The 14,786-nt window shown below is 43.4% G+C and overlaps 1 protein-coding gene across 1 annotated transcript in view; it reads left to right on the top strand.

The window, feature by feature from the left end:
* Window positions 1-14,786, top strand: part of LOC128764507 (serine/threonine-protein kinase 32C-like) — an 82,099-nt gene that overhangs the window by 28,541 nt on the left and 38,772 nt on the right. The window contains exon 2 of the mRNA XM_053874273.1: window positions 6,417-6,472. Within this exon, the coding sequence (XP_053730248.1) occupies window positions 6,417-6,472 (56 nt within the window). The remainder of the gene's footprint in view (window positions 1-6,416; window positions 6,473-14,786) is intronic.

Here is a 14,786-nt window from a genome sequence, read left to right on the forward strand (position 1 = left end):
AGTTGAAACAAGTAAATGGTTTGAGCAAACAGGAAGAGGAAACTGGCCCCCCAGTGCCATCTTTTTATTTCAGGCAAATTGATGCGCTTAAAGTCTTTTCTGTTACAGACAAAAGCAATGTTAATAAAGTTATTTCTTCTTATTTTGTTTCTTTAATGTTAACAAGGAAACAATGCTATGCAGAGGTGTATTTATAATAATTTTATGGACAAATGATACTATTTACAGAGAGAGTTGGGAGGGCAAAACTTCTTCCTGCAGGGGGCGCAACAGAACATAATTGAGAAGCACGTGCTGTGAACTCTGCCTGTTGAGGTTATCGTTGGCTAAGTCGAGTTCATTGAGTTAAAAATGACAGAGTAGCGCAGCAGAACCGAGTGTCTCCCACATGGGTTTTGTTCTCAGCGTGGGAGCTCTGCTGCCTCACCGTAGGGAAGAGGCTCTCTGATGCCGAGTCTATAGCTCCGAGGCTTTTTTTTTCTGTATCAACACTAATTACATCCTCAGTGTGGAATCCAGCCCAAAATCCGCTGCCCCTCAACGACACCAGAGCGGCTTCACACAGCGAGCCGCTTCTGATGGAGCTGCTTTTGTTTTGCATCCCGTCACCCGATGACTCACGCTTCAAGGAATCTGGGGATGGGGATCGATGTATAACAAGAAAAGTTGACGCAGACGGGTAATTGTGCTTTCTGTCATGTCGGAGGCTCACGCTCCAAAACCTTCAATCGCTGACTCACTTGTTTCTCTTCTCGAATTTTCCCGCATCAAAGTGCGTCTGAGAGTGTAGCCGACAAGTCTGACCTTTAGATGATGAAGTCTGGTGCGGAGGGCTCGGCTGGCTGCTGGGGTTGTTAGTTTCATAGTGGTTTAGTTTGAGCCGGTAAATGAGGTTTAATCGGTTGAGTGTGTTGCTCTGGGAGGAGAGTGCCGGAGTCCCTGGAAGCCCATACCTGTCAGCGTCGGCAAGATCTGAGCGAGAAATCGGAGGGACTGAAACGTGAGAGGGATCTATCTGTCTATCTATTTATCCATCCATCCATCCATCCATCCATCCATCTATCTATCTATCTATCTATCTATCTATCTATCTATCTATCTATCTATCTATCTATCTATCTATCTATCTATCTATCTATCTATCTATCTATCTATCCACCCATTCTTCTATCTATCTATCTATCTATCTATCTATCTATCTATCTATCTATCTATCTATCTATCTATCTATCTATCTATCTATCCATCTATCCATCCATCCATCTATCTATCTATCTATCTATCTATCTATCTATCTATCCATCCATCCATCCATCCATCCATCCATCCATCCATCCATCCATCTATCTATCTATCTATCTATCTATCTATCTATCAATCAATCAATCTATCTATCTATCTATCTATCTATCTGTCTGTCTGTCTGTCTGTCTATCATCTATCTATCTATCTATCTATCTATCTATCCATCCATCCATCCATCCATTCATCCATCTATCTATCTATCTATCTATCTATCTATCTATCTATCTATCTATCTATCTATCTATCTATCTATCTATCTATCTATCATCCATCCATCCATCTATACAATGCATTATTTATATAATTTATCATTATCTATGTATTATCTGTTTACTTACCTTATATTTTATTTATTTTGTCATGTTTGTTTATGCATTATTAAACTGCCTGATGGAAGCCTCGATAAGAACGTGGTTTTGTGCAAAAAGAAACCACTGCATACCACCGAAGCACATCAAGCCTACGATACCACCTGAATGCAAAACATGTTCTAGCAAGCACTGAAACCTCTGAAGTCCTGGTAGAAACACCACCTTATGTGGAATTGTTGGTCATGTACTGACAATTTAAAATGAGGACTGTTCTGGAAAGTGCTTGAAATGGCACTTCAACTGTTAGCTGTTTACTCTGTTTGCTTTTGTTCAGGGATGTTTGTCGCTACACAATGACCAGGGTTTCTACGACTCTGAATGGACTTGAAATTCTTATTATTTGAAACAAATATCTTCAAGACACTAAAAGAGTTTTATTTTAAATAAAATTTGAATATAGCCATCATTGTGATTTACTGTGCTATTGTCAAACTGATGCCAAATAAACAATATTTTGTCCATCATTTGATTCAGTTATATACCAAATTCATTGAAATTGACAATTGTGGCTTCTTCTGGCAAATATTCTTATACCATTGCCCATTTTCTTTAATCGAATCCCACCCCTAATTCCGTGTTTATGGTGTTGAGGACCAACACCGTGGTGACGACGACAAAAGTGACAAACTTAAAGCTGCAATCCAAGGCCCATGGACCAAATCCGTGTTATTTGGCCCCAGATCACAAGATGAATTTAGACAGGATTGAACACTTCACCATTGTTATCAGTAAAGCATGTATATCAGAGCATTCGGAGAGGAGGATGACTGGCTACCAGCTGCTACAAGAGTGAGTGAGAGGAATTAAGGGCACAAGAAGAAGGATGAACTCTTGAGTCTTCATCTCTCTTGTGATGGAGAATAAAATAAAAAAACACCAGTTTTATCATCATTCTGCCGTGACTCACTTGCGATGTGTTTGGAAGGACACCAAGTCTGAGAGAAGATTCCAGTCGCTCATCAGCAGCAGGAATTCACACTCGATGAGATGAGCTGGTGGGTTTTGTGTCAGAAGCCGGTGTGAGATTTAACTTTGAAAAGCAGCTGCGCAGCGCTTTTCCACCAGGAGCCCAGCGTGAGTTTGGTCTCTAATGATCACCGTGTCTCGAGCGGCGGCGGCTGGATCAGATCAGGATGAGTGGCCTGCTGCGTTCACTGGCAGACAGGTACACGTGCACTTACTCGCCGCGCACCCTTCATTCCACATCTGACCGCTGTCAGCAGCCTTCACTCTCATTACTGCCCAGTTGGACTCAATTGCATCACTTGAAGATGTGATGAGTTTCACTTTGCATCAGCAGATGTGTGTGTGTGTGTGTGTGCAGATGAGGAGGGAGTCGGTCTTTATCAGCACCTAAATGCCCAGCTAATCTTCTCAATATCGCAGAAATATTACCTTGAGTTCTCATTTATCGAGCTGGTTTGAAACCACACGCAGCGCTGTTTTCTTGTCCTGTCTTTATAATCTAGTTCCATTTTCTATTGACATCTTTAAGATTTTTTAAAGTACGAATTTTTGGTTCTGTTGCTCAGGACTGTCATAGAATTTCTTGCCCATAATTATCAGTTCCAAAAGTAAAAAAAAAAATTCTTTAAAATTAAAATTAAAATTATAATTGTGAAAAACATTTGAACCTCTGAAACAGAAATACCAGTAATGGGTCGATGAGGTTTCATGAAACAATGTCCTGATCTTCAGAAGCCACCAGGTGACACTGTCTGCTGTATAATGCTTGGACTTGAATAACTAATGAAACAAAGTCAAGAGCGCCATCTAGTGGCCTCTGAAAACTAGGACACGGGTTCGTCAACCCTGCAATACTGTTTTAACAGACCTCATCTACAAACCACTTGCCAATAGAGGAAAATACCCCCCTCAAACTGTAACACAACCAGGAAAAATAAAAGGAAATTGAAAAGCATGGTAAGAGGAAAAAGTCGAAAACAGTACGATAACAAACTGCGAAAACAAAACAGAAAAAAAAACCCTGAATTATTATTAGTTCTGTCAGAGTTGTGTGATATTTTGGTTGAGTTTGGTCACATGGTCACAAGTATCTCTACACAAATGACTCGCGGCTAAGGAGTCGGCTCTGCTGGACCAGTCAACAATCCCGTCTTCAGAGTTGGACTGCGACATGAAGCCGAAAAATAAAAGTAAAAACAGCTGGCAGAAAGTGACAAACTGTCATTTGACATCCACGTTTCTGACGCCACGAAGCCACGTTCCAACTGGAGGTGCGATATTCCCTCTTAATTATCACTTGAAAGAAACCGTATGCTGCAGTCGCGAATGCTGCCGTCGCGTGTGCTAGCGTGCAGGTTTGGTGCCGAGTGTGGCCTCTAAAAACAGCAGCTGAAGTGTGACACTTCGCCAGAATCGTAGCTGAGAAGTGACTGGATGAGTCCCCCTGGATTCATCATGATCTGCACCGCCGTTGTAATTACACATTGTCACTGGATACACCGTTGATATGAAATATTAATCACAGCCACTTGAAGTAATGTAGTCCGATGCTTCCCTATCAGAGATGGAACTGCTCCGAGGGAACCACAGACGAGGACCGGTCCATCATCCATCATGTTTAGAGGAGATAACCATTGTCTCTTCCACTGGCTGTGTTTAAATAAATATCTGAGCGCTGATGCCTCGGAATGTGTCTGACATATCTCCGAACAAGTCTCGCGGTCGAAGGTTTCCTGCTCCCCTGACAGCTAATTTAGCCTTCGCACGGCGGCAAACTTTGATAACGCTAGCATTACAAAGCAACTCAGAGAGCCTGGAAGAGACTGTCTTGTTGCTAACCGCTGTCTAAAAACACACCTGCACACGTGAACATGACCGTGAGGGTGCGCCACGATCTCCAGCTCTGCTGTGTTTGACAGCCGACACTGCCGTGTGGCAGTTGTGGAGAGTGTGGTGGGCTTTGGTTCACTGTGGTAGTTTTTATTTTATTTTTAATCCAGGGAACCTTTGATCATGACACTGGTCTCTGGATCCGTGTTGATTTCATTAGATGGAGTGGTCCTCATAGGTTCTCGCGCTCCTCTGCCTTGGTTCACATCAACACATGCAGGTCTCCCGCTGCGCTGGTGAAAACAGTTCGATATTGGACGGAGCTCCGCTCCAGTATTGGCGGCGGCGTCCTCTTCCGTGTCCCCATTAGGGTTCACTGATCGCGGGCACACTCTCACAGGCAGCGCTAATGCTACGACCCAGCATCAGTTAGGGACCATCAACAAATTCTAAAGCGTCTAAGTACGAGTGAAATCTTCAATAAGGCCATGGAAAACAAGCATTTTAGGAGAGAGAATTGTGAAAGGGTTGATTTCGATGAATAGAATATGACCAAATTTCTTCACCTGATTTCTAATGTTTCTTCAGTAGTATCTAGGAAATGTGTCCAGACTGGTCCGTAGTTCAAGTCAACTGTTCAGAGACATGAGATACAGCAGACAGACGGCTCCATTTAACCCCTAAATAAAGCTGGCAGAGCAGCCTGTCAGACACCAGCGGCTTCTACCAGAGACCTGAAACATTGAGTTTCTCATCTCTACACTTAGTTCACTATTCTATTGAAACAACAACAAATCATGATGTTGGAGACAAACTCCACTAATAGGTTTCATCATAAAACAGTTTCAAGAGAGACTGTAGTGTCCAACACATGGAATACAATGAAAATGTATTTATCCTGATATTTATCGTTACCCCCGAAATGACAACATGTATCACGATAACTTTTTTGGTCCATGTCGCCATCCCTAATGAACAGCAATGATGCCAAATAGCAGTGGTAGTCAGAGCTGGCATCCCTCTGCTGTGGAGTCCATTGCCACGTTTGGGACCTAGACCTCCATGAATTCCTGGAGTGAGACCATCACATCATCTAGAACAGTGGTTCTTAACCTGGGTTCGATCGAACCCTAGGGGTTCGGTGAGTCGGTCTCAGGGGTTCGGTGGAGCCTCCGCCGCAGAGGTCCACCCCTCAGTCTAGTCTGCAGTTAGTGTATCATATTTTATTTTTTACTAAAGAAGGGTTCGGTGAATGAGCATATGAAACTGGTGGGGTTCGGTTAAGAACCACTGATCTAGAAGGAACGGACATTCATCGCACTGAGACTAAAGCTGGTTGACTGAATGGGAGGAGCTGGAGTTGAGGTGTGTCGTAAGCTTTGGAAGAGTCAGGCTCTCCCTTTTGAGTGGTGCCATGAGAACAGACGTGCTAAGATGGGGCTTGATATGGTTACATACTGCAAAACCTGACGCTCAATATTGGTGGAATGTTGACTCTCTCATAAGCACTTGTCACATGGTTGCAGACTCTCAAGAAAGTCAACCCCAAGTGCTGCGAATGAAGCACCCTCTCGTGGTCCTCACATCTATTACGGGGGTCTTTTAGACCAAGCCAGACACGGTGCCAACTGACGGACGCAGCCCAGTCCGTCTCCTTCCTCCAGAGCCTTCACAAAGCGATGGTTGCTCACAACTGCGGGTGGTGGACTTCAACCATTTATTGATAGCGGAGGATTTCCGCTGGGCTATAATGACTGTCGACAATTCCTTTCCTCTCTCTCATCAATGAGGGCATTCTTCTGTCCGTCTGCTGCAGTTAACGTCAGCGTCTCCCGCTCCATTATCACCCTCATTTCACTTCAAATGTCGGCATGTGCCACTCGTCTATCGACGCTCCCTCGGCGTAGGGATGTTCCTGATCCTATCTGTCTCTTCTCTTTTCAGTGAACTTTGACCACTTCCAGATTCTGCGGGCCATCGGGAAGGGCAGCTTCGGAAAGGTAAGAATGACCTTCATTTGCGGTGTTTTTGCAATTACGCAGCTTCCTCATTATCTCTGCAGCGCAAACCGCCAAAGGTCACGTGCCTTGGAAGTATCGCACACCCATTTTAATAATTGTTATGAATAAGTTTTATATTTTTCTTCGCAGGGAGTCACTTAGAGAGGAAAGCAATTTACTTTTCATCTCACACCAGCCAACCTGTTGGGAGTTTTGACCCCAAATCTCCATTTAATTACAGAGCTGCACGATTCTGCGGCAGCATTTGTCATCGCGCTCGGCAGTTGTGCTGAATAGAGCGGCAAGGAAATAAAAACCGTCTGCCTCGGTGTGTGTTTCCGGGTGTGTGCGCCTCGTGTGAAACCAAATTACAGTGTTTCTTTTCAACCCCGCAGCCGGCATCACCTTGTGTCGCGGAGAAAAGTGACATTTCACATTAACTTTCAGGGCAATTCTTGGAGAGAAAAGTAGCTTTATGTTCAAAAGGCTTTTCACTTTAATATATATTGCTGTTTTTTTTTAATTATTAAGTTCCTCGCAAACTTATCTTTTTTTTATGTTTCCATCACAGAAACCTTTGCTTTGAAAGGAGACGGTTGATGAATTGAATCCATAAACTGATATACTGAATACTGATAAACTGAATAAACAAAAGCATAAAGAAAAAAAAGGATGTTAATAAAGTTCACCTTCAGTAAAGACACAGAAACAAGGCAGAAGAATGTCAACTGCTCAGGCTTTTAAGGCCGCTGCTGCCCAGAAGGGCTGAAGTCGGTGCCACCTCACACCTCTGTCCTCGCAGCTCTCGGGGCTGTGTCCCACTTTTCCAGTGCTCACTCGCCCCAGCTGCGCGGGGCACGTGCTTGTGTTGTTTGCGATCAACAATGTGGAGAAGCATTCTTCACCAAACACTTGGTCAATAGGTGAAAAAGTTCTACGTTGTCCACTGTTTATTCTGTGAAAAATGAATAGACACATCTTCTCTAAATCTGACACTCTAGTTCTCGGTCGGAAAAGAACGTTGGGTCCAGGTTACAGCTGAGGCTCTTCCCCAGTCAGAGTAGCAGTCCGTCATGGGGAAGAAAGAGCTGAGCCAGAAGGTAAAGCTCTCAACACAGAAATATTAGGTGAGAAAGTTGTTGATTCTGATTGTGTTTTGGCGTCACTGTTGAGTCGGTTGCTGGTTATGTTGTTACTTACGTCTTGGGCTGATTTGCCTCGAGGAAAACATGGCAGTCCTCTTGCAGTTCACCAAACACACTTGGCCAGAAAAGTCTGAGACAAAATCCGACCCCCCACATGGACTAAAGTTTGTGTTCATGTCGCACATTTCTAGTTAAACAGACTCTGTCCGGAAGTGTGTTAGTTACCTCCATGTAAATAGAAAAAGAATAAATCACAAAGACAATAATAAATTCAATAAGAAATAATCATTAATAAATTAATAAAGTCATAGTGATCCAAAAAGGGGGTGGCAAAAAAATGTATGAACTGTTGAGGCAAACAGTGGAAAAACTACAGCGAAGAAGTGCAACAGAAAAAAGTGGACCCATAAAATACGTCAGTGACTGAACAAAAGTCAGCCTCGGCAAAACTAATATAAAAAAAAGGTTTACATGAAATGAATCTGACAGATCAAAAGCTCTAAACTAGTAAACTAATAAGTGGTAATACAAAATAAATTCCATGAAAAATGTAGATGTAAAATGTCAAGAGCATAGATGGCTGTCACTGTAAAGAGGTCATCCTGGGTCCACACAGTTATACAGTTTTGTCAAGTTGAAAACTCAACTTAACAAAAAAAGGAAGTGGAAGAACAAAATAAAACATAACAATTGTCACACATTGACAGAAAAAAAAGAATTTCCTCCTCAAATACCATGCTGTCAACAGCAGAATTTTCAATCTGAAAAAAAAGCGACTTAACTGACTGAACTTTATTTACACTGATAATGAATCGCATTAAACCTGCTGCATTGTGCTTTTATAGTCCCATATTATGCTGCGAGTGATCTGGTGTGAAACTCTGGTAATCAGATTAACTGAGGAATATATCGACTTGTGTGTTGCAGCAGAATCACACTGAGGGATTAGAATGGTTAATCTCTATTTTGAATACCAATTGCGACGCTAATGTTTCCTGGTGATGTCTGAGCAAATGATTTCTGCTTTCAAGAAGGAAGGCTCCGTCAAAAACTGCTCCCTCTGTTCTCTGGAAAGTCATTGCCCGATGCCGAATACATTAGCATGTGAATTTATGTTAATGCCAGGTTTCTTCTCTGTTCCCCCCGAGCTGCTGTCACTTCCTGTATGGTGCTGAAGGGAACCGGCTCGGAAGCGCTCCCCTCTTCGGAGACAAATGTTTTCCAGCGTGAGATAATGATTTACACACGCTCACGTTTATTGCCGACACTTGCCAACCATCCCTCCTGAGTTCTTGAGTCAGGAAAAGTGGTGAGAGTGTCAGACAACTTTGTCCTGGTGAGGCCGAGAGTGATTCATCTTCAGACTCACACACACACACACACCCCGGCTGTCAGAGCGCTGCTCTCAGGGGCGTCCGGTTAAAGCTTGCCCTTGTTCCACGTCCTCCTGTCTGTGGTTCCTGGCCCGCTGAGGCCTCACTCTGCTGTTTCTGGACACTTAAGCGTGCAAATATTCAGCCTCCCACTGGACGCAGTCGAGGTCCATTGTTGTGAAAGTTGTTGCAGGATTAAGAAAGTGGAGTATAAACACCAGCGCTGCTCCTATTTGGAGCTGACCTTTCAAAGTGGCTGGAAAAGTTTGGAAAAACTCTCATCAAGCGCTCCAAATGTTTCAGGGATAGAGCAGCGCTCCCCAACCTTTTTATCACTGCGAATCGGTAAATTGGAACGTGGCCTGGAAGTTGCCACTTTGTCCAGTCATATAAGGCCTCTGCGTGTTTGTGTGCCCACTAAGACTCACATACTCTCCTCCTCTCGACCTGTGCCCTAACGCGCTCGGACTCTGGTCGCCATGGTAACGCCCAGACATGCCTTCAAAACAGCACACAGATACAGCACAATACTGAATATAAAGTGATGAAAATTTTAGCTCACCATATTGTTAAATCGATGGCAGCCCTGAGCTTGTTTCTCTGCAATGAGACCGTCCCATCTGGGAGTGACGGTAGATGACCGCGATAAATCCATATTTCAAGTACGACTCCTGGTATTGTTTGTAAAAAAAACATTGTTCTTCTTGGAAGTTGTAGGCTCTTTGCAAAGAAACAACTGTTTCCTACTCATTTTGCGAGCATGTGGGATAAATTTTGGCTCTCAAGTGATCGAGGCTTAACCGAGAGAATCCAGTCATTTTTCAAAATAAAAGATCCTTCAGACTCAGACCATACACAAAACGGAAACAATGGCAGTGAATTATTTCTTGTGCGGCCCGGTACCAAGTGATCCATGGACGGTACCGGTCCGCGGCCCCGGGGGTTGGGGACCACTCAAATAGAGGATATTTTCAATGTAGGTGACGGAGACAGTCTTCCATGTTGCATGTAGATTCATACATTTTTAAATGGAGGCTAAGGGCTTGGGACGTGGCTGTGTTGGGTGAGGTCTCCATGACTGAAGCCCGTGGCTTTGTATTTCAGGTGAGACAAAGTATCAGACCGAAAGGAGTGCCAATCCATGACTAACCTTAACCTCCATCTGTTTGTTGTGACGCTCTGCCCATGGGGCCAGACATGTAAAAGTCCCCTAAAAAATAATTGTAGTTAGTGAGAATGTGATGAGACACATCTTCTCTAAGTCTGACACTCTAGTTCTCGATCAGAAAAGAACGTTGGGTCCAGGTTACAGCTGAGGCTCTTCCCCAGTAAGAGTAGCAGTCCGTTATGGTGAAGAAAGAGCTGAGCCAGAAGGTAAAGCTCTTCATGCAGAAAATATTAGGTGAGAAAGTTGTGTCATTTCTGGTGTTGATAAAACTCCCAGATGTTGTCGAGGCAGCAATAATCCCCCAACAGCAGCTGTGATTTGTGAGGTCACCTCTGTGTGTGTCTCCTGCAGTAGCGCAGTGAACGTGCTCCTGCACAGTAGGCAGCTTGGAGGCAGCAGTGTGAAGATCAGAGGCGCTCTGAAGAACCCTCCTCCGCCTCCTCTTCACTCTGCTGACACACCTCATGCCTCTTCGCTCCTTTCACCTCAGCTTCGATCTTTAGCACTTACAACCCAGGTTTTTGCTGCTAACATTGCCTAAAACTGCATATTTTTGTCTGCTTTATTCCCGACGCTTTGAAGAGACGGCGTTCCCGGCGCTGATGTTGGAAGTTCAAAGACATTTTTAATGAGTTCAGTGGCAAAGCTTGAAGTATTTAGTGAGTTTGTTGGTTTAAAAAAAGGCGTCACTGTCATGGGCTGAACGGGTTTAGAAAAAATCAAGTGGAGATTCTTCTGGAAGATACTGTTACTTCCATCTCATTCACTTCAAGTCAGCAATACTCACATTGTACACTGGCATTAACAAAAGTGACAGTGAAGTGATCTCAGTTTCCTTTATTAGAATCATGGATGCACCTTCTGTACAACTGAAGGAACGAAATGTAGGTCACATAGTGTAAAAGAAATCCCACCAACCGGGTGCAGGAAGGACTCACCAGCTTCTGGTGCCGGTCAGTGTTGCTGTTGACCCATTTTCTTGCATATAAAAAAGAAAATGTATAAAAAAAATTAAATAGAAGAAAAAGAAAGAAAGAAATATTCTCACCAAACTGCTTGTTTTTTGCAAATGTGATGTTCCAACACTAGGCCACTGGATCTGTTTGGTCCTGCAATGCATGCTGGGACTCTCAATATAATGATTTATGACTGAATCGTAATATCAAGAAACTCAATTAAAATAAGAATAAAGTTCCATTCCATTGTTCCACTGGTTGGTGATGTATGATGTTTGTGTTGGGCATGTTTTCTTTATAAATCATTTTGCGGTTGATTCATTGAAAATCAATATGTGCTCTGAGAAATAAGTAGTATCGGCCCGATTTTTCCTGCATAACTCACACCATCTGCAGCTTCCTTCCCGCCGTGACCGTGACGCTTGGCTCCAGACTGTCCTTCACCCTGCATGCCAACTAGTTTTTTTTTTAAAAAAGCAGGTGAAATCAGAGGTTCTGTGCAAAGACAACACCCCGTTTTGTAGCAGTGATCAGGAAAGCAACCCGGATCACAGAGGGCTTCGCTGGCCCCCTCCACCCTCCTCCAGCGTCTGCCAACAGACAGACGCTTCAAGGCCCCCCACACGTCTGTTGGACAGACACTTATCCGTCAAGTCAAAACCAGCAAGCACTGTGAGGCTGCGAAAGTTTCCCCAACAAAGTTTGGGTCTGAAGAACACCAGGCAGGTGGACATGTTGTCTGGTTGATTTGTTGTATTTTTGTGCGTTTTCTCTCTCTGATTCGGGAGAAATCCGACTGTTTGATGGGCAAAGCAGCAAAGACACCTGTGTTGGCAGAGCGATGTAGGAAAGGAAAGAAAACGTGGCATTGTTTGAATTCCCACTGGCTGCTCCGTCTCTCTGAGCTCGGCTTCTAATATTTGGAAGCATCTCTGCTCTCCCAGGTGGCGAGCAGAGTGATGGGAGATGGTGCGATTATTTCCCCAGCAGTGGAAGATATAGCTCATTTGTTACACTCCTGCGACCGGGCTGGATGGCCGTCTACTAAGGATAATTGCCTGCTCCCCTGTTGCTCTCCTCTCCTCCCTTTCACTCGCCCCCCCCCACCATGGGCATCACATTACTCTGCCCCCCTTTGTCACTCCATTTCCTCAGTGGAGAGGCGACATCCATTTCCGTCATGTGGGCTCATTAAAGTCTGGAGTTTCAGCTGGGAGAGCGACGTCGCCACTGACAGATTGTCAAATAGACAGGTAAACAACTAAAGGTGGCAGAGAGTGGATGGGTGGCTGCAGAGGTCAGAGGTGACACAGGAGCTCAGCTGCTCACACCGGAGAGCAGAACCCTTGTTAGGAGAGGGAGAAGCTTGGGAAGTAAGTGGGCGGGAGGGTGACAGACACAGAGGTAGCGACACACTAGTCGTGTCATCAGAAAGGTCAGAAGATGATGGAACCTTTGCTGGCGTTTCCTCTCTCCTCGTGCTTGCTCGGAGGAAGGGCTTAGATAAGAGCTGAATTTGCAAAACAACCTGCCTTTTGTGGAGTTTACAACCTGTCCTTCGACTAAACTTCCCTTTTATGGGGTTGGAGATAAAAAGCCACTCGAGCGGCAGATGGATTTAATGGCTGTAAGACGTCCAGAGTGCACTGCAACCACAAAATACTGTGTAAACCGTGACAAATGCGGTAACACCACGATGCTCCTGCACTACGTAGTTGTCAAATTTCAGCTCAGAAGTAGATTATGTTCGGTGTCTGTGTTTCGTAGTCGTGCACATGATCCCTGGTTATGTTGCATGTTGTAGAGGTGTTCCGATCTGATATTAATAGTGGATGTCAATTTTGGATATCGGTCGATATCAAGCATCAAACAAGCATCAGATTTTATTATTTGCATCTAAACTCTCCGATATTTCTTCTCCAGCACTTCTTGACAATATCTCCAAAATATTAATGGAAATATCGACAAGCTAATAACAGATTTAAATTTTATTAAAATGTATGTTTCCAATTGAAGAAGTCCGTTTTTCTACTGTTGCTGACTAACAAATGATAAAAATATGTGTGATTCATGCTTATATCAGGTGGATATTAACATCGGCCTATGCTCAAGGCTGCAATATCGGTATCGTATCGGAAGTGGAAAAGTTGTATCGGAATATCGCTATTATGTTGTGCTTTCCGCTTGTCAACAGTTGTCATGGAAAACAAGTGTCGTTCAGTGACAAAATGATTATAGTTAGGTTGTGCAGCGTTGTTTTACATGTTTGGGCGCGAGTCTCACTCAGGCCCAAGTATCACTTCAAGTTCAGTTTCAAGCCCTGCCACAATTCTTCAAAACACTCAGACATTGACTTGTCAACTGGCACAAACATTGAATCTTTGGAGTGTAAGTTGATCGCTGTAAATACATGAAATACTTCTTATATATCATGTGATGCTTATTCATGTCATTCCACATTGTATAGTCCACACGATTCTCTTCCTCAATCATCCTGTTCTCTCAGACCTCAAAAGCTGAAATCATGCTAAAGGTCTCACCATGAAAATGTATCTTATCTTGGGGGAAAAAAGGGAGAAAAGCAGTTTTTAACAACCCTACAGCCACTGAATCCAAATAAACCCGGGCCACCTGCGAATAGCTGAAATCTTGAAAGGGTTCATTCATTATGAACCTAACTTTTCTCCCCATGAGTGAAGACATTGGCTGTGTCATTTCCTCACTCGCAGTTTTAGGGAGAGCTTTGTTCCACCTCCGCAACTTTGATATCTTTGCGCCTCCGTGGAGAATAAATTGCAAAACTGTGACGGCAACCAGTGTTTTCCCACTGGATAATGTGACGTTTTGTGATTAAAATCGGATCCAGAAAGGTGATAAAATGGCTCTCATTTAGCCGTAACGGTTCACATGAGGTTTCCTCCGTCTCTTCTGTCATCATTGCGGGTGTCAGGACATGAGAGCGCAGACCCAGCTCTGCTGTTCTTCACCTTATCAGACCAGGCTGACGTTTCTCTTGGGTGAATTTATTATACGTGGAATGACCTCAAATTATTTAATATTTAAAACTGTTCTTAAGCTTACGTGAGGTGATGTTTTCCTGTCTGTTACCATGGTTTTAATGTGGCCCTTAAAGCTGAATTACTCGCATCGATGGTGATCTGCAGATTTGGGCTCAACCACCTTCACACAGGTTCAGATTTAGGTTGTTAGTTCTCACAAAAAGATCAGAAGATTTGTCAGAGGACTGTTATATAGCAATATTGCTATTCAGTCCATGCCTCACTCATTTCTCATTTCATGCATCAACATTTTTCATTCTGACACAGACAACACTCGCTTCATGGCCATGGGAACTACTCTCAACATCAAAGGTGGGCAATTGAATTACCTAAAGGGACAGAGTTGTGAGTGGCCATCATCAAAAGAAAGAGAGCAATGACTACAAAACATGATGGAAAAATATCCCAAATACACACTTAAGTAACAAGGACAAAGTGAACCTAAAAATATTAAACGTAATTAAAGATATTAAGAAGGGCAAATATGCCAGGAAACTTATTGAAATATTTCATTTTGTATGCACTTAATTCGAATATAAATCCACTGTGGACCAGACTTTCAAGATAAAAAAAAAAGTAATGTATCTCAAAATATATTTTCAGTATTCCTTCA

Source organism: Synchiropus splendidus, chromosome 9 (genome assembly GCF_027744825.2).
Source record: "Synchiropus splendidus isolate RoL2022-P1 chromosome 9, RoL_Sspl_1.0, whole genome shotgun sequence".
NCBI lineage: Eukaryota > Metazoa > Chordata > Actinopteri > Syngnathiformes > Callionymidae > Synchiropus > Synchiropus splendidus.